Source organism: Solanum lycopersicum, chromosome 8 (genome assembly GCF_036512215.1).
Source record: "Solanum lycopersicum chromosome 8, SLM_r2.1".
NCBI classification, from domain to species: Eukaryota; Viridiplantae; Streptophyta; class Magnoliopsida; order Solanales; family Solanaceae; genus Solanum; species Solanum lycopersicum.
The window spans coordinates 58,981,062-59,007,568 of NC_090807.1; the positions used below are offsets into that span (position 1 = coordinate 58,981,062).

At 30.4% G+C, this 26,507-nt stretch overlaps 2 protein-coding genes, 1 long non-coding RNA gene and 2 other non-coding genes across 12 annotated transcripts; 3 read left to right on the forward strand and 2 right to left on the reverse strand.

Moving 5' to 3' along the window:
- Nucleotides 1–1,019: 1,019 nt before the first annotated feature.
- LOC101261840 (L-gulonolactone oxidase 3) lies at nucleotides 1,020–4,449 on the reverse strand. Its single transcript, XM_004245224.5, has 3 exons — nucleotides 3,665–4,449; nucleotides 2,535–2,790; nucleotides 1,020–1,906 (listed from the first exon to the last, which is right to left on the reverse strand). Exons 1-3 carry the CDS (start codon nucleotides 4,340–4,342, stop codon nucleotides 1,083–1,085), a joined length of 1,758 nt encoding a protein of 585 aa, XP_004245272.1. The 5' UTR covers nucleotides 4,343–4,449; the 3' UTR covers nucleotides 1,020–1,082.
- Nucleotides 4,450–10,917: 6,468 nt separating this feature from the next.
- Nucleotides 10,918–19,402, forward strand: LOC101262137 (probable beta-1,4-xylosyltransferase IRX9H). 8 transcript variants are annotated; one of them, XR_011211233.1, is made up of 5 exons: nucleotides 11,299–12,696; nucleotides 13,094–13,343; nucleotides 13,589–13,795; nucleotides 14,347–14,641; nucleotides 18,928–19,402. XR_011211233.1 is itself a non-coding variant. In XM_010326870.4 (4 exons), the coding sequence occupies exons 1-3, from the start codon at nucleotides 11,792–11,794 to the stop codon at nucleotides 13,754–13,756; spliced, it is 1,323 nt and encodes a 440-aa protein (XP_010325172.1). In that variant the 5' UTR covers nucleotides 10,918–11,791; the 3' UTR covers nucleotides 13,757–13,795; nucleotides 18,933–19,402. The 8 variants fall into 8 exon arrangements, 2 of the variants coding, with proteins under 2 accessions (XP_010325172.1, XP_004245273.1); XR_011211231.1 differs by having other exon boundaries at nucleotides 18,933–19,402; XR_011211234.1 differs by having other exon boundaries at nucleotides 14,347–14,622.
- LOC109120960 (uncharacterized) lies at nucleotides 18,999–20,610 on the reverse strand. Its single transcript, XR_002028384.2, has 2 exons — nucleotides 20,472–20,610; nucleotides 18,999–19,084 (listed from the first exon to the last, which is right to left on the reverse strand). It is a non-coding gene; the product is annotated as an uncharacterized lncRNA (long non-coding RNA).
- On the forward strand, nucleotides 19,972–20,053 carry TRNAS-CGA (transfer RNA serine (anticodon CGA)). Its single transcript has one exon. It is a non-coding gene; the product is annotated as a tRNA-Ser (tRNA).
- Nucleotides 20,455–20,646, forward strand: MIR169e (microRNA MIR169e). Its single transcript, NR_130100.1, is given in 1 exon segment — nucleotides 20,455–20,646. It is a non-coding gene; the product is annotated as a microRNA MIR169e (primary transcript).
- The last annotated feature ends 5,861 nt before the right edge of the window (nucleotides 20,647–26,507 follow it).

Below are 26,507 nucleotides of genomic sequence, written 5' to 3' on the forward strand. Positions count from 1 at the left end.
AAATGTGATATGAAACAAAACATCAAAAACTATATTATTAATAGAGATTACTAAAAACAAATCGGAAAACTATATTATAAATATCAACCTGACGGATCCCATCTTCCACCATGTTTAATTAATATTGATAAGTTATTGTCCATCACAACAAATCACGATTTTTTTCAAAAAAAATACTTCAATCAGTCAAAAAAAGGGATTACGTTCTGTAAAAAAAATGGAGAGTGAGAAACGCGATAGAAGAAAAAAAAAGAAGGAAAAAATCATATTTTAATTTGATTACAACTAATTCGAGCTTTTTTAAGGAAACTGAATAATTTTAATCTTTTTTGAATCCCTTAATAAGTGCTAATTTGTTAATTACCCATTAAATCCCACAAATCGTGCTACTTACCAATTAATACATAAACATTTTTTTATTCTTTATTTTATTTTTATAAAAAATTCAATTATTTTAATATGCTATAACTTTGAGATATTAAATGCCATATATTGAAACTCAAAATGTAATGCTATAGCTTGAAAATATTACTATAAAAAATGTTATATAAAAAATTTACACGTCAAATTGTGATCATAAAAAACTTAAATAACTATATATTAAAAAAATTATTAAGATTCATCCTGTCAAATTGGAAGAGTTAAGACCTAACCCGTTTAAGCTCATCCGCATCCAAAGTAAACTTAAATGGTTGAAGATTCCTAATTGTTATTTCAATCCATTTTAATTCGTCTCGTGAGGGATAAATTTGGTGAAATTAGGAACGAAAGGGGTAAAATTAACTTCATTTTAACGGCGAGAGTAAATTCAAATAATAAATCAAAGTTGAAGGATATTTTTAACCCTTTTTCCAAAATAATATTTTAATGATAAAAAATACATACATTTAAGATGCAGGTAACAAAACAGTTGTAAGTGATAAAATTGTATCCATATTTAGTGCTACTATTACACTTAGAAGATCGAGAAAATTCATGGACGTATTTTCAAGAGTCATTTACATAAATAAAGTAACCAATCACTCAAAATATGTCTTTTTCATTTTATTTAGACATCAATTTTCACTACATAAAATGTTTATTCAACTTGTTGAAATTGATGAAAACCTACACACACGTGCTTCTTGATAAACAAGTCCTGGCTTACAAAAATAGCCTTTTGATGGACTACAATGCCTATCTTCTGAACAAATACACATCCCTTCTAAGGCACATCCATCACTTTTTAAACCTTGTTGTTTTCCAAACAATATTTCATCTGACCATTCACTAGAAAACATATTTTTAGGATCCAATTGTGCCTTAGCACCAACAAACTTGTTAAACTTTGGATACTTTTTTTGCACATCAACAAAAGCTACATTCCTATTTTTAGCCCAATGTGGCTTAGCCCCATACTTAACAAATGCCATTTGTTCAATTTCCTCCCAAATGTCTTGATTAAATCGCGGGGTCAAGGCATCACTAGCGCGATAATAGTTAAAATCAACAACCACTGAATCTTCCCCTTGCCCTAAATATGCATCCGAGGCCTTGATAAAACGAAATAGAAATCCATTATATATGTCAACCCCACACATGCTCTCTGGCTTGACTAAATCGCGTAATTTTTTAACATCACGTATGAAATTTCCGAATTTAGAAGATGGGAATATGGCTGTGGATTCATAGAAGAAGAGTCCATTGATTCTTGGATCCCATGAACATGTGCTAGTGATGTCTATAGAGGATGAGTATAAACAAGAACCTGAAGATTGCATTTTGCCTTGATGACCTACTACTGGGTAACCAGTGAAGATTGATTTGTTGTTTTTAAATCCATTTGCTATCAATTTTTTGTATGCCACGAAAGAACTTGCCATCATGCATTTTCCACCAACGTTTCTTGTATTTTCAAACCCCTTTTCTGCAAATAAAAAAATATATTATTATGCGAATTATTTTTAATTTTTTCACTGTACAACCAAATTAAATTGAAACAAAACTTGAACCTTTCATTATGTAGAGGGATTTTAATTTTTTGATTTTGAAAATAGAGGATGGTATGACCTGGTGGTCAATGGTCAATGAGGTAGTCAGAATCATGAGATCTCAAGTGCATAGACATAAATATTTTAGATGATTTTTTCCCATCTATCCTAGTCTTGGTGGATAAATCGCACTAGTTTAGAAGTTAATTACTTCGGTACACTCTAATTTGCAATTTTACTTATCATACTAGATTTTAGTTTGCCCAGATACACCTAGATACATGTATGAGATAGATGAGGGCAAAATTATGTGTAATTTATTCTAAATACATTTTCCATCTTGCTCGTCCTCCACCCTATTTTAATTTACCTGGTAGCAAAAATACATGTATGCAAGTGTATCCTCCACAATGTATGAAAAGAAACTCTTAATTTGTGGTAAGATACATAATATTTTGAAAGTATAAGTAATAATAGTATTATAAGATAGTAAAGTATGTCTAATTATGTAAATTTTTTTCTAAAAAAATAAAAATATTAAGATGATGTATAGTAAAGTTATACCTGTGCCTCGAACAGATTTGGAGAGCAAAATAGGATTGGATTGAAATCCAAGAAAATCATTAAGACCATCACCAGGTGTGTTTAAGGGGACCCTATTATCATATCTATACACAGCAATTTGTCTAGAAGGGTACCATTGAATATCACCAAATTCATTTTTCCTTGCATGTTCCATAAATTCATCTTCAATACCACTATCATTTGTGTAATTTAATCTTATACTTCTCTTGAATGCTGCCTCCAATTGAAATGTCACCTACACATTTACAAAGAAGAATACTTTAGTGTGAAGTTCAAAATTAGTTATTTTATGTAAAAGGAAATGGTACGCTTGATTGAAGTTAAATTAGGGGAAAAATTTATTCGGATCGGATATTTATATTAAATTAACGCAAATTTTGTTATTACGTGATTTAATGAAGTAAAATACATGTTAATAATTAATTAAGGTTAAGTAAAATGAGTTATAAATTTAAACACATGGCATGCATATATTGGATTGGTGTATACAATCTATCCCTTAAAATTTTATAATTACTGAAATTCCTCAAACAAATACATCAATGGAGGGTCTAAATACACTAATGGCTAAAGATTAAAGCGCTAGTTAATTAAAAAGAGAGTCGGATACATGTGATGATACATTAAAAAGAGGATCGAATACATGCGCTGATACATTAAAAGGAGAGTCAGATACATTAATGGAGGGTCGGATACATTAACGGCCAACAAATTAAAGCACTAATAAATTAAAAAGAGGGTGGAATACATCAATAAAGGGTTGGATACACTAATGACAATTTTACCTTAAGAAAAAAAATGAAGGATTTTGAAGATTTGTGAAACTTACAGGGAATAATGATAATAAGTAACATAAAAGGTGAAATCTTTTTAACTATTCTTTCATTCACATAGATGACAAACAATCAATTCCCATCAATTGTGTCATTGAACGTTACTAGACAAGGTGGGGATTCCAATCATTATTAATTTGTAAAATAAGACAGATTATCGGTACAACAATATTACAACATTACAAAAGCATCTCTTATTTTGATTTTTTAAAATAAAGAAGATCTTCGTAATATTATAAACCAGAATTAATAAGATAGAAAAAAATCATTTCTTACCTTAGAAATGATGCCAAGCAATCCAAGAGACACTTTAGCAGCATTGAAAAGTGGATCTTGTGGTGTTAATTTAATTATTTTAGCATAACCTTCATTTTCATTAGCCGGTACAATAAGATTAAGACCAATAACATGATCATGAATTGCTCCTCCTTTGCCCCACCACGAACTACCGTGAGCCCCCGTGCTAATTACTCCGGCAACCGTCGCGCCTTCCCAATACGTAGACGCTACCAAACTCAATCCCGCTTTTTCTATCGTATCAATAAGTTTACGTAGCCCAACTCCACCATCAGTAGTGACAGTAAGTCTTTCCATGTTAATATCGATGGTAGAGTCATATTTTTCGGTACTTACGAAGAGGGAATTTTTCGAATTACTAGGACATGCTAGTTTAGGGATTGTGTGAGAAAATTTTGTGACGATTTTGACCTTAAGGTTGTTTTTGTTTGCATTGGCTAATTCTTGACGAAGTTGTTCTTCTGTTGTTGGATAGACGATGTTTGGGGCGTGACATGTTTGCCTATCGCCCCAAACACCGTAGGAGTTGAAGAGTTGGCAATTTGAGTTAATGTCATTGCATCTGATCGGATTTGGTGGTGGCATAGCAAAGGAGATTGTAAAAAGTGTGGTTGTTGAAATCCATAGGACAAGGCAAAGCCACAAAAGATTGGTCATTTTTTTTAATTTGAAATCTTGGGTTGTAATTAGTGATGGATGGGTGTTTATAAAGATGAATATTGCTTCAAAGGAAAGTACAGACTGGAGGTGGGTGGGGATTTATTGTCATTTAGTATATTTTTTAAAGAGGAAAATATCTTTAAAATTTAATTAATATAATATGGAATGAAGGGAGTATTTTACTACGCATAGTTTCCTCTCTCTATAATCTTTAGATTCTTAGTTTAATACTAGAATATATATATATAATTTTTGAGAATTATTTATATATTTTGAGACAAAAATATTTTCTGTAAAATATTCCATATTAACTACTTTGAATGGCATCCTTTTAACTTTTTAAGTTGCTACAATAGATTTATTATAATATTAGTTGTTGGTAACTTTAATGTAGTGGAATTAATTAATAATGAGTTTTACCCTGACTAAAGTTAAACATATAAATAAATAAATCCTGTGCAAGTTGTATGCATCCAGTAATGAAGGATAGGAATCAAATGAGATTAAGGATTAATCAAATCTTCTTTGATGAAAAATTAATTATATATTAATATTAAATTTCTCTAATATTTTCATGTGCGTTTATTTTCTCAATAATAATTTTATTTTACTATTAGGATAGGTTTATGACAGGGTTTGAATTTATTCAGTATTCAATTTTGTGGCTATATAGGGTATGTGTATCGCAAATGGAAGAGTTAGGCTAAATTTGGGCGGGTGAAAAATAGATTAATATAAAATGAGTAATAATTCAATCTGTTCATATTTGATATGGGTAAAAATTGATTTGGTAACAAATATTTGGATAAAATACTAATTTGCCCTTATTTTATTCATATTTTCATGAGTAAATAGTACTTTACTTAAGAATTCAACGTAGAGAAAATATTTTATCTTTTTTTAGATGAAAAATATTGTAAATGTTTCATTCAGCTTTATTGTATCATAAAAGTAAAAAAAAAAGAACCTATAACTTTTCAATATAAAATAAATTTATGTAATAACAAGAGGAACATATTTTTAATTTCAAAATAAATGAATATTCAAATTTTAGGACTAAAACATGTTTAGTTCACTTTAAGCAATGCCAATACTAATACATGATTTGCTTAATTTACACTATTGTTTGTCATCCAATATAAAATTAAAGAATAAAAAAATATAATTATAATTAACAAAAGAAATGTACATTTAAAATATATATTTTTGAAGGCCCAAAGACTTTACCTTTTCAATTATAGAGAAAAATAATTAGTTTTATAAAAGAACATAAGAAGGAAGAGAAGTTAAAATATTTTTGGTGATACATAAATTTTGAGTGAATAAAAGTTAAAAGTTTAATCAATTAGCTAATTCATTTTTTACCTATATTTTTATAAATTGAATATAAATATCAACTCATATATTACCTATATAAAAAGCATTTACTCAGCTAATTAAATATAAATGAATTGAGCACTTATCAAAATATGAAATTATTTTATTAACACTATTGATATCACTCCTATCTCGATTATACATAGTGCCTACCTTTTAAAAAAAATAAAATATGAATTCATTCTATCGACCTCCTAACTGATTATACGTAGTGCCTACCTTTCAAAAAAATAAAAAAAGATATGATAAGATAATAATATCCTTTTGAATCGACCAAAAGCTTGACAAAATTGTACTTAAATTAGTTTAAATATTTTTTAAATATAGTATGATAAGATATTAATAACCTTTTGAATTTAGGTTTTGCGTGAATTTTTTTTAAAAAAATACTTTATACTATATTAAAAATATTCATATGCTCTATATTAGTTAAATTGGACCTTTTATTAAATTTTTCTAAAGATTGTGCATGATTTTATCCTGACAAATAAAAGTGAGCAGAGATAGTTTATTTCTTAATTTTCTAATCTTTTGTTGGACAAAACACTAGTTAAGAATACTTTAGCTCACATTTTTAAAAATTAAATGACCAATTGGGAAATATTTTTTAAGATTATTAATTTAAGAAATAAAATTAAAAATCAACTTGAAATAGAATTAGTGTGCGCCGAAACTTGTCAACAAATTTCCTACAATAATTGAGCATCAACATAAGTGGCCCATACAAGCCCTCGCAATAAGTAGCTCATTTACCTTAATTTAAATTTTATTTTTTTTAGAATTATGTAAATAAACAAATATATATACTAGTTAATTAACTAATATAGTTATAATTTGAATTAATTATAGCTTGCAATTTAATTTTAGCTATATTTTCGTCGCTTCTCTCCTCTCTTCCCCTCTCTTGCCTCTCTCTCCTCTTTTTTACATATATACATGTAAATTATCAAATACAAATTATACATATAAGTAAACAATTATATGAAAAAAATACAAATATAATTAACCTCTCTTCACTCTCTGTCATCTCTCGTTCGGCTCTCTCCTATCTCTTCCCATCTAGCTCGCATCTCTCCCCTCTCTCAATATCGCTCGCCAGATATACAAATATATATATATACTAATTACATATATACAATAATTTTGACATATATACATAGTCAATTCAACAAATATACATATATAATTCGTCTCTCTGCCCTCTCTTGCTCGCCTCTCTGGCTCTTGCTTGCCTCCCTCCTCTCTCTAAGTAGCTATAAATCATAATTAATAAAGTATGATTATAAAACATAAAGAAACTATTTTTGTGTGACTACAGTCTAGGTATGAAAATTCCTTTTTTCCCTACAAACTTCTCATTGCGTTTGCTGACTTTGTTTTGAACTTGGGTCACTTTTAAGCCCAAGCATGTTGGTACCCTTTTTAGTCGATAAATGGGCTCTGCTCATATTTAATTCTTTTTTAAAAAAAAAAAAGAAAAAAAAAGAAGACTTTACTTTTGCATTTGTTTTTTTTTAAATTATTATTAAAAGTAATTATTTTATTTCAAGAAAACCAATTTATTTTTTCTTTTCTAACTAGAAAAAAATATGAACGCTGCAGTAAGACTTTATTTTAAGCTCGAGAGACGTATGAAGCGAATTTAAGAAATATTTATAATAATTGATGTACAGATATTTACACCAATTTATTTTAATTAATTAATTTTATAAAATAAAATATATAATCATGATTAAATGATAAAAATTTGTGTATTTCAACATATGTCAAATAGTATTGAATTGTTCATCAAAATCAAAAAGTCTCAGTGGTTACGTTATTGCTTCAATAAATAAAGGTCCCCTTTGCTATTTCTTCTCCTTTTCCTCTTCTTTTTTTTTTTTCCGTTTACTGTTCTTTTTGTCTTTTGATTTTTGAAGTGGAAGTTAATTTAAATTAATTTTTAAAAATTCCAGTTCTTGAATCTTTCGTTTTATTTTTCTTATTCATAATTTTTGTATAAATACATTATTGGCGTTTTTCACCAAAATTTTGGATACACGTGCTCAACTTTTTCTCACCACTATCATTTGAAGGAGTATAAATTAATTGTTAGAAAAAATCTTCAAAAAATAAGATTATGGCTGGCTGGCTAGTTTTTTTTTTTTTTTCAGATAAAAATAAGTTTATGAAATTTGCTAAATCAGATAACATACTGCCTACTAATTCGTACTTGCACAAATAAACTTGATACCTATAAACACATGCTCTATATGCAATATGGGTAGGAAATAAATGATAGGCCATATATTATTGTGTTTTTCACCAATTACCTAAATTAATATAAGTCTCTTTCGAAAAAGAAAAAAAAAAGAAAAGAGAAAGGTAGCTACAAAAATCCAAGTGGCTCTATAAAAGTGGTTACAAAAAGTCATACCATGGTGCCAATATAAAAATCCCAAGTGACTTAATTTATATAGTCGGAGTAATAAATAACGAAAAATTATCTAAATACATATTTTATTTTATTATTATTTTAAAATTATCTAACATTGAAGAAAATTTCAAAAATTTCTCTTTGATACATCACTTTTCTCTCGTTGATACATTCTTATCTCTCTCTCAGATACACCTTTCTCCTTTCTGATATATCCCTTATTTCTCAAATTCATTCCTCATCTATGTATCTAGATGTTTATTGATGTACCGGAAGATTAGTAGTGTATTCGGATGTTCTATCCCCTCTCGTACATCCCTCACCTATACATCTGAAAGTTCAGTGATCGATGTATCCATAAGTCTATTGATGCATTCGAAAGTTTAGTGATGTATCAAAACTAAATGTCTTATCTCATCTCATAAATCACTCACCTACGTATCTGAAAGTTAGTGATGTATCCAAAGGTCTAGTAATGTATTCGAGATGCATATATTTTAAAGAATTTTGTAATTTAGAAAAGAATAGGGAAATAATGTAATAAGCTCTTATAATTAACTATGAGATTTATGTAAGTTATACAAATATAAGTTAATTTTGGGCCTGTTTAGTCATGTGAGATAAAAACAACGATTCAAAATTATGATAAAAAATAGTATAAGATTAAGTTAAAGTTTTATTTGGCATGCAATTTGAATTTTTTGCTCATAAACATAAAAACTCATAAGTTGTAAAAACTATTAAAATTGTCTTAATTTTTTATACAATCATATCAATATGCAAAAGTTCATAATAAAAGTATATTACACTATCACAAAACTATTTTTAAACACATCACTAGATCGAACTTTAGTTCAATGAAAAATAAGACTAAATATGAGTTGTATTTTACCACTCTTTAACCTCCCCATATATATATATATATGGATTATAAACAACCTCTTTTCATTGAGCATGCACTTATCGATATAAATAATTCAAGTATTGATAAAAGTAATAATATCAGCTATAGATTTGATTGGTGAGAATAATAATTGTATTCAAAATATATGGCTCGAAAGTTGATAAGAGTAATAGTTTATAATTACATATGAAAATAAACGGTTCACAAATGTAAAATGGTTTTTTTACGATATATAAACTTATAAGTAAATTTTTATATTTTAAAAAAATATAAAATCATGATATAAAATTCTCAAATAATGTTTTTGGTGAATTTGACATTTCAAATCATAAGATAAGAAATGAAAACGCTCTTATGATTTTAAATCATGAGATGAATCGCATGTCCAAATGTCTACTTAGTTATTCCATATTTTATCCTGCATAAGATAATACACAATTTTCTCATAACTTATATGTGTAATATGCGTGTTTCTAGTTGCCAATCAAACATCGTATTAATTTTATATACAAATAACTTGATCTACCCACAATTGTATAACCTGTGCAAATATTAATATACATGAATAAGTTGTCTTTTTAATGACTATCAAACGATCCCTTGAAATTTATTAAAAGTTGAATGAATTAAGTTATGATCTGATTTTTAATTCATATCAACCAAAATTGCATTAGCTCAAATAACTTTTGAATGAATAAATAACTCGTCCGTCTATTAACTCTAACTCATTTTAACATGTCCAAATTCAACTCAACTAACCAACCAATTTACACCCATACAATCTAATACATTCTTGTAACAATCTCAGGTATTCAATGTTCCAGAACTTTGGCATTACAATATTAAAACAGATTCTGAAGTATTTGATCATTGCCAAATTAAATTAAGCATATAAAAATGGTTATAGTTCACTAGTCTATGTTTTAATCAGAATAGTTTTACCCCTAACAGAAATCCATAATGTAGGGAAATTAATTGAATAACATGGTGAATGTATGTATATAACAACAGAAAAGATAACACTTTTAATCTGCCTCCTAATTATTAGAGTATCATTTATTAGTTAATCATTATTGTACTGACTGTTGGCTCTCTTTTTTAACCTTTTATAGGTGGACACATTTTATCTTGTATGGTCCTTTATGGTATTCTTTTTAATTAGTATAGCAGAAACACTATTTTTGGGGAAAATAGTACAATACATTAGGCTCATTTTGCCACATTATTTGATTGCGTACTGAGTTTAATGTATTAATTTTACTTTTACTTCTATTCTATAAGCACTAATTGAAGAAAATTAATGTACTCGTATTAATGATTTGCCTTAATTTTTTTCAATATGTGTTTGAGAGGCTAGGTAAGGTGTGCCTACGGCTAGGACTAGTTTTTATTAATAAAGAAAAAAAAAGATTTTAAAGAGAAAAGTACGAGCAAGTTTCTATGTCTTATTTTACTAATTCTAATGAGGTAACAAATATCTATTTAATATATATATATAAAGAAAATATGAGCTAGAAAAAAATTTAAATATTTTATAATTTTTGCTGAGTGAATTCGTAATATACCCTATAATAATATTATAAATAAAAATATTTTATAATTTTCGCTGAGTGTCAACTTATATATATATATATATTTTTTTTACAATTGATCTTCAAAAAAATCATTTTAATTTTGATAAAGTACTTTATAAATATATATAATTTATCTTATATCAATATTTAAAATATATGTTACTATTTTTTTTATATTTTATATCAAATCAAATTATATTTACGCAATAACATTATAAACTAAAAAGTTTATCAGTGTGATCCCAAAAAAAAAAGAAAAAAACATGTATATAAAGTGAGTAGTAATTAAACAAGATAGAGTGTTCGTAAATGCCCTTTATCTTCTTGCTTTTTGACTGTGGCAATTGTAGTGGTTCTTTTGCTCAAGATTCAAAACATTGAACACTTTCAGCTCATTCAATATGTTTGATTAGTTGCCCCAAAAAGAAAGGTTATTAAAGTTTCTATTTTCATTTCTTCCTTAGCTAAATTGTCTCAAAAAAGAGGATTTTTTGTTGTTGCATAACCTCGTGGAACTGTGTGATTGCTTCTTGTTGTTTGTCTTCTTATTAAGTTGAATACCAAAAGATCGATGACCCTTTTCTTATTGCAAGCAAATGGGGTAACCCTTCTTATTTGAGCCCAAGATTTGCTCATCTGAAGTTCAAATCTGGCGTTTTCTTCAGGTCAGAATTGACTTTTTTTTCTTTAATAATGGGTATTGGCTTTTTGTTAACTTCATTCAAGATTTGGTTGGTGTTGTTGTGCTATTCTGTAAGAAAGTTTTGATTTTTTTTGTATGTTACTTATATATAGATGGTGTTTCATTGTATGAGCATAGATCAATACTTACTTAGAGAAGTTTTGAATGTTGAGGAATGGACAGTGTATTGTGATTGACTCTTGTGCTGACAAAAGAGTCAAATGGTTAGTTGAGCTTGTGCTGAATTTGCTATTATTGAGGATATTTTCACTGTACTTGATGTACTAAGATGGAGTAACTGTCTGTTCTGGTTCTTATAAGCTTTCCCTCATTTTTAGCTGTCTATAGTTATAAGAATTTTTCACCATATTGATTGAGTTGGATAAGGCCTGTAAGGTAGTAGTATTGTAGCGTGCTGAATTCAGTGAACGTTGTATTGGTTACTTTTAGCTAGAGTCTCTTTGAGATGCTTTAGAGTTGCCTGGTTACTATTATGGCTTCGATTAGAAGAACGTTGTCACCAGTGCCTCGTCCTGGAAGCGCTATGAATGGAGAAGTATGTTCTGTAGCCTCTCCACTGTCCAAGTCTTCATCATGTACCAATAGTAATACACCAACTGGTGCATCACTTTCGTCTTTTGGTTCATTGGATTATGCCATCTACAAGGTTCAGACATTTCTAGTTGGTCTTTTGTCACGACGATCTTCTAGGCCCTTAGAAAGGTCAAAGTTGAAGGGGCTCATTTGGAGGAGAGCTATTCTGCAATTCTTTTTCTGTTTTGTTCTTGGAGTATTTATTGGCCTTACTCCATTACTAAATTTGTCAACAAATTTTATCTCTAAACATCAAGCTTTATCCTTTGAGGTCCTCCAGCCAGAAGAAAATGCTCGATCATATGATGTATCTAGAAATGTGACTTCAACCACTGAGGACTTGACTATCATGGATAATTCGACATCAGAGCCTAATTTAGTACATGTTGAACTGAAAGAAGACATTACCTACAATGCCTCCTTTAATCAATTACTTGACCAAGATCCGATAGTGTCCCGTAAACTTTTGATTATTGTGACTCCTACAGAAACCCGTCCATTTCAAGCATACTATCTAAATCGTCTGGCGTATGCATTAGAGTTGGTGCCTTCTCCTTTATTATGGATAGTTGTTGAGATGGACTCCCAATCTGTTGAAACTGCTGATATATTGAGAAGAACCGGAGTAATGTACAGACATCTTGTGTGCAGCAAGAACTTAACTGATGTGAAAGAGAAAAATGTGCATCTAAGGAATGTGGCACTCTCTCACATTGAAACACACCACCTTGATGGCATCGTCTATTTTGCTGATGAGTACAACATATACTCCGCTGATGTCTTCGAGCAGATGAGACAGATCAGGTACTTTAATTGTTAAATTTTCTTACTTTTGTGGTGTTAGCAACCTTGTTTACTTTTGTGATATAGAGCAAGGTGGAAGCAGTTTCTTTAGTCTATATCCTTATGGAACATTACCGATGTTCAAATTAGTTGATATTTGCATTTTCACTTTTTCTTTGTTTCTTGCTTAAGTTATTATTTTTCTTATAGATCTTTAAATCCTAATCAGGTGTCTTTCGTACTCCTATGGCTTCTTGATCACTCTGATCTTGGGTGCCTCTCACTGTATCTTTTTTATTTTTTTGGTAATAACCGTTTGGTCTATGACTCTAAAAGCAATGAATCATACCTCTAGGTAGTGTGCTGAGTCTATGATTCCATGTATCAACGTTCTTGATAGAAAAATTGTTGTATGCAGCCGGATCGGGACATGGATTGTGGCAAGACTAGCTGAAAATAATAGGAAAGTTATCTTGCAGGGTCCAATCTGTAACGGCTCTCAGGTTATAGGTTGGCATACTGAAGGTAGAACAAAAAGATTCCAGAGATTCTATGCAGAAATATCGGGATTTGCATTCAATAGTACGATACTTTGGGATACAAAGAGGTGGCACCGACCAACACTAGAACCTATAAGGCAGTCTAACACAGCCAAAGCTAGTTCCCAAGTGAGTTTTGCCTCTGTCCTGGATCTCTGATGATTGTTACTTTAAATAAGATATTCTGTTAGTGGATAGTTCCACATTCACCACAGCTAATGTGATGGTGTACCTTCAAGAACATGACTAGTGAAACTGAACTTGAAGTTGGAGCACCGTGCCCAATCACCCTTGAGAGAAAGGGGAAGGGCTATTACAGCTATTATCTGCATTACCATATATGAAAATGTCAATCCTAATGATTTTATTTACAGGTGAGCACATTTATCGAACAAATGGTGGAAGATGAAAGCCAAATGGAAGGCTTACCAATTAACTGTTCAAGAATCATGGTTTGGCAATTCAACACGGAGATATTGTACCCATATCCTCATGAATGGCTGGTGAAAAATTACTCAATAACCAGTACTTCAGCTGGATGACAATTTTGACATGCAGATAGATTCTTGAGCATTGATAAGGTGAGTGAATAATGTCTATGTTTTCTCGTGGAGTTCCTTGTTCTTTTACTGTCATCTTTCTGTTTCCAGCTTCTATTAAAAAACAATATGGACATTTCCAGTTGTTATTCATCTGTATTATATTTTTTCTTTTATGAGGTGTGTGCTTGTCGTGCTTGGATAAATAATTCCTTTCTTCCACTTTCCCCTCTCCCACGGTCTGTTCAAGTTGCTTCCATTTCTTTTTGATTGTTAAAAGATTATGTTATAGAGAATCCAGCAACTAGAAGATGCTGTCGAATATTTACATAGGAAACATCCCGCTGAATATTAAGAGTTCAAAAAGTCTATCATGGCCTCTGTATCACATGTAATAGCCATGTTACCCCCCATCCCCTCCAAAAAAAAAAAGTAACGAGATAATCTGTTTTTAATGCTTACTACAGATTCAGTTTGTTTTAAAAAATTCTTACATTCCTTTCCTTCTTATTGGTCCACCAAACAGCTGAACATATTGAGTTCCAAATTTTCAATTTGTCCTTTTCCATCCCTTTAATGTACCAATGTTGCAGGCTTGCAGCTGCTCCTTTGTTGTCCTAGGCATAGTCCAATCGTTTCCACAATGTTCTGGATGAAGTCCCAGATTACTTGGTGAATGAGCAGTGGAGGAAGAGGTGATATATGTCCTCATTTTGTCTTCCAAACAATATGCATCTGCGTGTATTCACTCCTCTTTTTGAAGATTCTGATGAGTTACCTATGCTCTTAAACACACTATCCAAGTAAAGCATTCCACCTTCAAAAGTGCTTTATTTCTCCAAATACACTTCCAAGGCCAGTGGAGAATGGTGGGAGAAGTTCCCTTAGGTGCTTGTAGCAATTTTCATTTTCATTTTACTTTTTGCTTCTCCAAATACGCATCACTTTGCTGTTTTTTCCTGTGACTTTTATATACTAGTGACGACATCATAATCATCATCATTCTTAAGTAGTTTGTTAAATCACATACTGAAAAACCTCGAAGTCAAGTCACAATTGGCACTTACCCTTGGTATTAGGAAAATTATAGGTATCGACTTTTTCTATACCAATCTACTGAATTCAGTCCTCGTTCTCCTTGATTATGAGTGTTTTTTTTTCTTTCCTGCCATATGATATGCATAGCAAGAAATTGAGCTGCTTAGAACAGCTTAGATCATAGCACCTGCTTTTTTGCTACCTAAATTATCCTCTGAAGCCTTAGATCCAAAAGGCTGCTCCGTTGCTTCCTAAATTTCCCTATGAACTTCCACTCACTTAGAGTAATGTGACATGGCATTGGGTTGGGTGGGGTGGGGTGGGGGGAGTAGATTGAGTTTTTGATGTCATGGGGGCTGCTCTGCCATATGCTCGTTTGGTTCCATTTATGCCCTTCCAATTTGGTTTACCTTATTCCTTTTTGTTGCACATATAAGTTTGTGGTCTTCCATTTTTTATTTCTTTTTCTTTTGCCCTTGAGTTCTGCAGTGACTGATTACTTTTTATGTAATTCATATGTTTATTGTGTTTAAATATATTACACACAATATAATTAGTATTGTATCCATTTTGTTTCCTATGGCGACATTTGAATAGATGCAGAGTTTAAGGAAGAAAGAAATACTTTTCTCACATAAGCTAAAAATATATATAATATACCAAAAGTAGTAGCTATTTCTAATTGGCTTCTTTGTATTAATACAATTCATATAAGACCATGCCATTAAGGGTGCATTTGTTATGGAGGAAAAGAAAATAATTTCTAATTTTCCATGTTTGGTCTGCCAACATTTTTGGAAAGCAGTTCTTTGGGAAACATGTTTCTTTAAAATTAGGAAAATGACTTCTCTAGTGGTAGTAGGGAAAACAAGTTCAATAATTGACATTCCAAGCACGTTGTCTCCTCCCCAATCGCACCCACACCCTGCCACTGCACCCCGACCCACGCCTCACCCCATCCCACCACAAATGTTTTTCTAGATCACTTATGAATAGTCTTGAGACTATGTTTTGCTTACTTACCAAACACCAAATAATAATAAGAAAATCACTTATTTTTCAAAACTAACATTTTCCTTCCTACCAATCACAACCTTAAGAGCAATTTGTAAATGTCAAAATTAAAGAAATGTGTCAATATTGTTATTATTATTATATTTTTTTGATAACCGTTGTATCCGTACCAACTTATGCGCACCTCGACTAACTCCACGGGATACCTCCCACCACCGAGTACCAGGTAATAGTGAATTGTCTCTTATCTCCTTTCCAGACTAGAGAATCTGGTTATCTGTCTGAGATGTATGCATTCTGATATGAATGGTATTTGTGCTAAGTTTTCTTTTTCCCATTTAAAAAACAATTCCTCCTTAGCCCTAAATTTCATCCTTCACTCCTCCTGAATGCAATAGTTGCCTCTTGGTAACCATGCCAAAAACTTTGGGGAAGGCCTGCCTCATGATCTAACCACTGGTCAGTCCATGTTCAGTTTTTTTGCCAACACTTCTTCTGGTGTCTATTATTGTTCTTCCTTAGAGATACACCAAATGGCCCAGCTGTTTGTTTATTGCACCATGGTCCATCGAACGTTGTGTGGATAACTTTTTTCCTCAAAGTCGGTTCTTCCACATTGAATTCCTTTAGCAATTTGAAGAGTAAGTTTTTGTTATGCCTCCTCAGGTCTCTAATTCTCAGCCCTCCCCACTTTTAAGTGTGTAGCCTTGCATTACACAAAGTCGGTCCTTCCACATTGAATTCCTGTGGCAAGTTGAAGAGTAAGTTTTTTTTATGCCTCCTTAGGTCTCTAATTCTCAGCCCTCCCCACTTTTAAGAGTGTGTAGCCTTGCATTATCTCAGTAAGTGTAATCTATGGCTCTCGGAATCACTTTCCTTTAAGTCCCTTCTTATTATATTATATTATATCCAGTTGTATCCCTGCCTTCGAGGTAATGAATGTCATGGCATATAATAAGTTGCACTCCCATCGAATACACTATTTATGAGGGTGAGTCTATCCCAAAAATAAAGATATTGCGTTTCTCGTTAAGCGACTCTTTTTTTCTCATTTGCCATCATATTCTGTCATACACCAGTCTGTCTGTGGTTATGTTTAGCTCCAAGGAGAAGACCCTCAAGTACATAGGAGGAATATTTCCACTGTTATATCCCAGTTTTCTTTCTTATGACTCCATGTTTCTCACGTTGTTAAAAAAAAACTGCTTTGTGCTAAATTGACATGAAACTCTAGACACAGCTTCAAAATTTAACATAATTACTTTCAAGTACCTAATTTGTGATCCTCTGCACCAGAGAATACCACGGTATCATCTGCATATAGCATGTGCAATACCTCAATCATCTTCTGTCTTTCAGTACCACTTAAAGGTCGTTGATCAATTTCCTTTTTAACCTGCCTATAATCATTCTACCTAGAAAAAAGGCATGAAGGTAAAGTGTGCTCTTGCCTTAATCCTTTTTGTAGCCAGAAGTAGTCTATAGGGAGCCCCATTGATTAGGATCGAGAACCTGAGTGTAGTGCTATGAATCATTGGAACCAGTCATCTCCAAATCCCAGCTGTCATGAAATTGGCCAAAGGTCCACTTAACACTGTCAAATGATTTCTCCAGGTCTAGTTTGCAAATGACTCCTGTTTCCCTGTGCTTGTGCCTAGTAACCAACCATTCATTGGCACCTAGTGCTGCTTCCATAATCTGTCTCCCCTGCGAAATGCATTTTTATATTCAGTGATTTGTTTCCTGGTCACCCCTTGCATTCTTCATTGAGAATACTGCAATAGTTTTGTATATGCTACTCAAAGGACTGATAGATCAAAATTCTTCTGACAAAATATCTCCATTCTTTTTAGGGAAGAGTGTTATATGAAGATATTATTTAGGTTATTCATAAATATTCCTTCTATTTAGAAATATTCAAAGGTGTCCATTATGTCTCCTTTTTGAAGGACCAACATCTCTGGTAAAAAGCTATGGTATATTTGTCAGGTCCCAGGGACCTTATCCTCAGCATTATCTTTTGTGACACTGAATACTTTCTCATCTGTAAAATGTTCTGCTAGCCGTTTGATACTATAGAGTTGTAGAGGAAACTAATACCTCTCAACTTGCTCATGCTTCAGTTTGGAGCAAGTGTTAAATAATCGAGTCAGCTGCATATATTTCATTTTTGATTGATGTAATCATTTATGTCAACTATTGTGAAGAGATAATTATTCACGTCAACTGCAATGATGTAACCATTTATGTCAATTACTATGAACAATAATTTAATTGATGTAACTAAATTGAGTCAAGAGTACAGAAGAGTTTGAATGTAGGAAAGGGAAGGAGACTAGAGAGAGTCTTCCTAACAGCTAAAGAAAAGATGTGAGGAACGAAAAAAGATAAAATTGAACATAGGTATAGGTTGGGAGATCTAGACTAATAGGTCATTAGCTTGACTGGGTTAGTGTGTATAGGGAGGGGTTTCACTTGTGCGGCATGTGAGGTGAGTGTGACAGGGTGAGATCATCTCTTCAAAGATAAAATCAAACCCTGCCATTCCCCCATTGCTGTCCCTAACAAAGTGTCTCTTACGTTGTGCACCATACTGCGTTATTTGATAATAAAGGAAGAATATCAAAGAATTGAAGAACATGTAATTGAACATTGGAGCATGGCTAAATGTTTTAGGGCTCACTCCAAAATTGCTATTCTTAGGACAAAGATATTATGTTAACTCTTTAAGGGAGCATGATGTCATACAAAAAGAAATATGTTTGCTAAGATCTCAATTGGTCATGTACACTAGAAACAGAGCCTTCTGGAAAATGCTCTCTCGAATTTGACTCAACGATCTTTGGTAACATCAGACTGAAGGTGGTCTCATTTTGGATATTCCATAATGATATATACAAGGACCCAGGAGAAATGTAACATCTAAATTCATTACTGCATTCTTGTTTACCTCTGAAATTCGGAGTAACAAGACTTCTCTTGATTCTGTAAGACATTTATAAGAAACTTGGACAACTAAATAGTAAGTACCAACAGAATTGACTTTTTCATGATGTTGTTCTTCCCTTTTTATCACAAGTTTTGGTATTAGCTGTTTGACACATTATGCAAATCTTTTCTAGTGCAGTGAACAATCATGAGCGTCTGCAGCAAATGTATATCGGAGCAACCACTTGAATGCTATCAGTTTCGAGCTTGTAATGTTGAGCTACATGCTGTAGTATCTTAAAGAGACCAGTTATCTCTGCCCTTTCCTCCCTATTCCGTTTTCCTGTTCTGCTGCTATATCAGTAGATATTTATTTGTACAGTTGCGTAGAGCTAGTCACGGTATAGTCTTCTGGCTATGAAGTCAGAAGCAGCAAAATTGTGGCAATATGGAAAAAAATTACAACAGATGGGTAAGTTTCAAGTTCCCCTATCCAATTCTTTCGACCGAGAGTTTCTTAATCCAAGTTGATGTCTGGAATGGAGTATTGTTATTCAACTGGCAGCTTTCCTAATAGACTTGTGCATATGTTATATGACTCTCTTTCACATAAACCACATTTCATATTCACTATATTCTTCAACTTTTAATCTATAGTTTGATTTTAAATTTTGTTCTTTTCTTGAAAGACACCCTCAATAATTGTCTTATTTGAAAGTCCTTTAATCTAAACAAAGATACAATTTGCTAGTAGTTTTAATAATATTTCATTTTTCAGTTAACATATATAGATTTCATTTTCACCGATCAATTTTGATATTTTTTTGCCATTCAAAGAAGGGGCTATTGCTTGACATGTTTGAAAATAGGTTAAAAAATTGATATTAATTAAAAGAAGGCATGCACGAATTAGAAGTAGTTCTTTAGATGAACTCATAAATCTTGAGTAAAAATAAAAATAGAAAATGCATCAGAAAAAAGTTTGAAAGTATTGAGTAAAAATAAATAAAATAACCAATCTGAACACAATAATATGCAAAAAAAAAAATCCACAATTCGAAAAGGCTAAAATATCTCAATCTAATAAAAACTAAAAAAAATAAATTCATCCATATTACTTTAAAAATAAAATAAAATAACCAATAACTTTTTGTTTTCCTAATAAGAAAAAAAGATTGATGTAATTGGTGAGTGGAATGAATATAAAAGTGCTTAGTCTGGTAGAGTAGAAAAACAGCGTCAATATGTCCGAGTGGTTAAGGAGACAGACTCGAAATCTGTTGGGCTTTGCCTGCGCAGGTTCGAATCCTGCTGTTGACGTTTCTTTATTTTTGTTTTTTTAACTCTCTATGTTTTTTTTTTTTATAGAATTAGCAATGAATTTTACGGTTTAACTACGCGGTGATTATTTTTTTTTAAAAAAAGGTCAATAATATCACTATCAGATAATATATGAGATTATGTTTTAGTTGACATTCTATGTTAATCTTTCAAATGAAGAATATATGTCTATGCCAAGAAAAAGAAAGGCTCTTCTTGATCCAATCCTTAAGAGGAACATATTCTAACCATTTATGTAGATAAGAGAGGAACAAAATTATTTGATGAAAGGAACAATACAATGGGTCAAAACATTTGAAATTTAGCAAGAATAATATTTTTCATAACTATAAATACTGAACCAAGATGCATAAATAATCAAACAAAGAAAAACTAAAGTTAGGAGGAGAGGCCTTACATGAATTAGAAGAGTTTCTATTTGTTTAGTAGCCAAGGATGACTTGCCTTTCATCAATGCCTTTTGTAATATGGAAATTGATTACAACACTTTCTATGGTATTGGGAAAATGAGTGGCAAGCATCTTTGGCGACTTGACAAACTCTTCTTTGTCATGTTAGTCCATCTTCTTCCTCTATACACTCACCACAAAATATGAAATTAGCAACGAAATTTATTGATAATTCATCGATAAAAAACTTTAATCAGTTCAATTTCCTCATAATTCGTCATTAATACGTAGATAAATAAGATTAATATGAAATTTTCATTGTTTAGCTATGAAAATTTATAATTCCATATTTTCTAGTGGTGTGATCTCCCATATATATATATATATACATATTAGTTACAGTCACCAGTGCTATGCACGGCTCAATAATATTATTGTTTATAGTTGGGTGGATATGTTTTTGGAAAATAATTATTGATTTTAGTGATATTTTTATTATATATATAACTATAATTTTATAGCAATATATAATAATACTATGATAAATGTGCTATATATTAAAGTGAATTATGCATACAATATAAATGTATCATAAATTTTAAAATATGAGTATTACAAATATACACACCTTTTCTTTCACTTATTTCCATTATCCCCTGTTACTTTAAAAAATCTCCAAGATTTCTTATTTCTTTAATGTATCTGAGTTGCATATCAATATATTTGAACCAGTATTTAACGTATCCGAGCTACATATTATGTATCTAGGCTAGTTTTTAATGTATCCGAGCCAGAATTTAATGTATCTGAGCTACAACATTAATGTATCCGAACTTCAATTATTATATCCGATTTGTTTAATTTTTTAAGAATTAATATAATTAGAAACTTATGAGGGATATATAGATTGTAATTTTATATTAAAACTATGGAATATGTAACTTACACATATTTGTTTGGTATGAAATTAAAAGTGAGATACTAAACAAAATATAAGTTATTTTTTGAATTCAAAATATAATGTAAAAATTAGTTTTGAGTTTTCATGAATAAAAACAATTACTCCATCTATTTTAATTTATGTGATATATTTCGTTTTTTAAGAGTCAAACAATGTACAGAATAATAAGTTGTTTAGGCTCTAGATGAATCTAATTTTTTTAGTTTTTATTAGATTGAGATATTTTAGCCTTTTCGAATTGTGGATTTTTTTTTTTGCATATTATTGTGTTCATATTGGTTATCTATTTATTTTTACTCAATACTTTCAAACTTTTTTCTGATGCATTTTCTATTTTTATTTTTACTCGAGATTTATGAGTTCATCTAAAGATTCATCCCGAGATTTTTATTTTTACTCGAGATTTTTGAGTTTTCATGAATAAAATCAATTACTCCCTCTATTTAAATTTATGTGATATATTTCGTTTTTCGAGATTCATCCCGAGCCTAAACAAAATTAGAGTCAAACATCTTCAATTTTTTTACAATGAAATTTATATATATTTATGAACTACATAAAAAGTACTATAAGTTATAATTGATAATCAAAAAACTTAAAAAATATATGAAAAATTTATGATGCAAAATAGACTTATTTAAATTTCAAAATTTCAAATGTATAAGAAAAGAAACAATAAAATAGCAAAAAACAAAACCATCTTTGTAACTATATCTATATATATGTATATATATTAAAAAGTATATATAAGCTAAGTAATAACAACAATTAATAACACATCAAGTGTAATTTCACAAATATGATTTGAGCAATGTGGAATGTACACCATCCTTGTCCCAACCTTTTTGAGGTAGAAAGTGTTTTCAATGGACCTTCAACACACAGAAAAAATTCAACACAGAATTATAAGAAAAATGATAAACAAAAATAGCAAGATATAAAATAATCTCTATACCTATATTGGTTATTAAATTTGGCGTAGTAAAGTTATTAAATGTATGTATTTTTGTTTAAAAATAAATTAATGAAGTGGTGAAATATATGCAATAAAACAAAGTTCTTGTATAATAATGGAGAACATAGGCTACTTTGTAAATTCAATTAAGAGGAAACAAGGAAATGCAGCAAACATCCTTAACTAAAACATAAAACGCATTGAAACACGATTAATACATAAAATTTGAAATTTTAAAATATGTACGGTCCAACATAAAAATTACGTTATGTTTCTCAATTTATAATATCGGGTAATTTTAAATGGTCAGAAATTTAAAAAGTCTATAATATCTTTTTTTATTAATTAATCTTTTTTCTATTTTTAATTAAAAGGTAGTAAAGTTAAAAGGGTAGGATGTTATAACCATGTTACTTATGGTCGCCCATTTTGTGCACGACCCAATAATATTAATGTTTATAGTTGGGCGAATATTTTTTAGAAAAATAATTATTAATTTTAGTGATTATAAATATATGAAACTATAACTTATAGCAATATATAACAATACTATGATGGATATGTTATAGACTAAAGTAAATTATGCATATAATGTAAATGTATTAGAGTTTTAAAAATATATTATATTTGTTTGGTATGAAAATAAAAGTGAGCTAACAAACAAACTATAAGTTATTTTATAAATTTGAAATATAACATAAAATTAGTTTTGAATTTCATCAATAAAACATAAATTTTCAAATAAAATGAATTACTCCTTTGTTTCAATTCATGTGATACATTTTGTTTTTTGAGAGCAAACAATTTAAGTTTGATCAAGAATTCATGCATGACATCTTCAATCTTTTTTTAAATGAAATTTATATATATTTATGAACTACATAAAAAGTATTATAAGTTATGATAATCGATAATCAAAAAAGTTATAAAAATTGCAACAAGTTGAGCATTAGAAGCTTTAAAATAAGAATAAAGGATGAAAAAAATCCTCAAGCTATTGTACGTAATTTCAGAAAGCACACACATTAACGAAGACGCATAAGCTATGATAATCGATAATAAAAAAAAAGTTATAAAAATTGCAACAAGTTGAGCATTAGAAGCTTTAAAATAAGAATAAAGGATGAAAAGATCTTCAAGCTATTGTACGTAATTTCAGAAAGCACACACATTGACGAAGACACAAGCTATGATAATCGATAATCAAAAAAGTTATAAAAATTGCAACAAGTTGAGCATTAGAAGCTTTAAAATAAGAATAAAGGATGAAAAGATCCTCAAGCTAGCTATTGTACGTAATTTCAGAAAGCACACACATTGACGGAGACGCATAAGCTATGATAATCGATAATAAAAAAAGTTATAAAAATTGCAATAAGTTGAGCATTAGAAGCTTTAAAATAAGAATAAAGGATGAAAAGATCCTCAAGCTATTGTACGTAATTTCAGAAAGCACACACATTGACGGAGACGCATTAGCTATTCCTCTTTCTTATATGTAATGTTGCTCAACATGATATATATTATCAAGTCTTATATATATTCAAGTAAATGATATAGGTTGTTAATCGACTCTCTTTAAATATACTTATGATTTTGGACTATTTTACATTATAGGCTAAAATCTGTCGTATTTAAATTAAGTCATAGGTCCTTTTCTTTAACATGAAAATAGAGAAACTCATTTCTATTATAGTCATTGCATGCTCCAGATATATAGTAGGAGTACTATGTGATAACGCGGGAGCGTGAAATACTCATTCTTCCACTTTTGCAACTTCAGATTTTCAGATTTGATTTAAGAGAGAAAAGATGAAGGGCGGATTTGGTTCTATTGGGCGTGTCAATTTGTTTGTAACAAATTTTAAACATATGAAAATAAATAAATCACACAAATAAAATCTGAAGAAACATGAGTATAATTCTGTTGATCCATTCATTCTAGTCTCCTAAGATTTATCCATGATTCGACTGTCGTTAGTGGCGCATTTCTCGAACTAGGATGATTTGGATTTTTGACCTCTCTGTATGAATAATCTGTATTCAAGATCTTGATCTCTATATGGAATTAACTCAAATTGAATGCATCTTCTAGAATCCCACAAAATTTTAATGTCTACAGATACATCCGATAAAAATAAATAAACTAAACGTCTATCAATAAAAACATACATATTAACTAAATAATCTCGTTTGTATATCATCTTTATATTATAATTCCCACATTATATAATTCTATATATAACTTATACACGAAACAAATGCCCCTCACACAAAGTAGAGGTCGAAATCGAATTAGATATTCCAAAAATTACTCAGTCCATAATTAATATTTTCCTGTTATACACAAATAAACATTTTTTCCTCGTGGAATTCAAGAAGCGTCTAATTAATGCATTTTGCACGTATCTATTTTTTAATTTATATAGTGATTCTCTCTATGAATTTATTATTCGATGCCATAACCTCTTATATGTGAGAAAGATATGAATGAGCAAACATATAAAAGAATATATTTTATTCTTGCGCAGAAAGAATCATCGTGTATATTGTTGGGTAAATGGATTTTCCTTTTCCATCTTTATCTCGTAGAAAAATGGTTAGGATACTATAAATAGAGACTCGTTCTTTCTAACATAGTAACATTCATAATATAGTCTAGGTGCTTTGAGAGTTTGTGTGGGGTGAGGGGGGGGGGGGGAGGGGGGAAACGGCAAGATACGAGTGATACGTTATCACTTGCATAAATCTCTTTTAAAACTGATAGAATTGTGTGAGGGTACCTTATCTTCTCTCGATATTTTGTAGTCTCATATTTAAATAGTGAATTGCTCATCTCTTTTGTAGATATAGATCGATTGATCGAATTACATTAAATCTTTATCTTATATCATATTATATATATATTTTTGGTTTGTCTTCTCGCTTATGATCTTTCGAGGTTTGCTTTTCTATGTTGGTTATGTAAGCTAACGTATACTTGGAGAGACAAGTGAATCTAAGGGATGAGGCAACTAGCTAGGCTAAAGGGTCAAACTCTTCCAATCAATTGGCTATAAATATTGGAATAAGAAAGCAAAATAATCCACAACCAATAAAAGATAATGTTTGGAAGATAGGACTTGCATGAAGGGAAGAGCCTTTGTTTATTAGCCAAGGATGACTTGCCTACATAATACTACTAATTTCGAGCTGAAATACTACTTGTTTGGTTGACATGTTAGGCAGTCATCTATGGCTTTGTTGACAGACTCTTCTCCATCATGTTAGTCCTTCTCTTCTCATTTTATATTTGGTGCTAAACACAAGAACTAAGTTGTGATCCTATATTTCGTCTCCCTTTCTTTCTATCGAGGCTTTGATGTGTGGAGGTGATATACTTAAAAGAGAAACACTCAAAAGCTTGGTTTTCTAAAATTTGAGTCTAATAAGAATATTTTATCATGAGTGAACATTATGTAATTCAATTATCTATATGAAATTTAAGGGTAAATTTATGTTGATGTATTCCGCCTTTTAAAAAATTAAGAATGGCGACCATTTTGTGTGAGAACAACATTTAATTAAGGATGTAAATTGATACATTCGAAACCACGAGGATCGACATTGAGTTTAAAGGAAAATACTAAGGACAAAATATGCAATTACTTAGGTGTTGGATATATACTATTTTCGTTTCTAATTATTTGTCTATTTTTTCTAATGTGTTCTAAATTACTTGTCCATTTAAACAAATCAAGAAAGAATATCCTCAATTTATTACTATAAAAAATGTAAAACTAAACTCACTGTATCAATAATTATTTTCTTAATAAATATAGCAATTTAAAAATAGACAAATAATTAGAGACAAATGAGAAAGTATATCTGTGGTACTTTTTGTAGGAATGTTATATGGCTGGTCCAAATGATTCTCTTGGTCAAATTTCTGTTCTCAAAGTTGACGCAGATGCTTGGGAAAATGAAAGGATTGATGTTGTCACGAAAAGATCACATTATTAGACATTATAAACCACAAAATTGTTATCAACATTATTTTGAGAAAAAATGAGATTTTTTGTACACTTACTACTTAGGATAAGAGAAAATGTTTTTTCAGATTTTTTTGTGTAAAAATTAAGATATTTT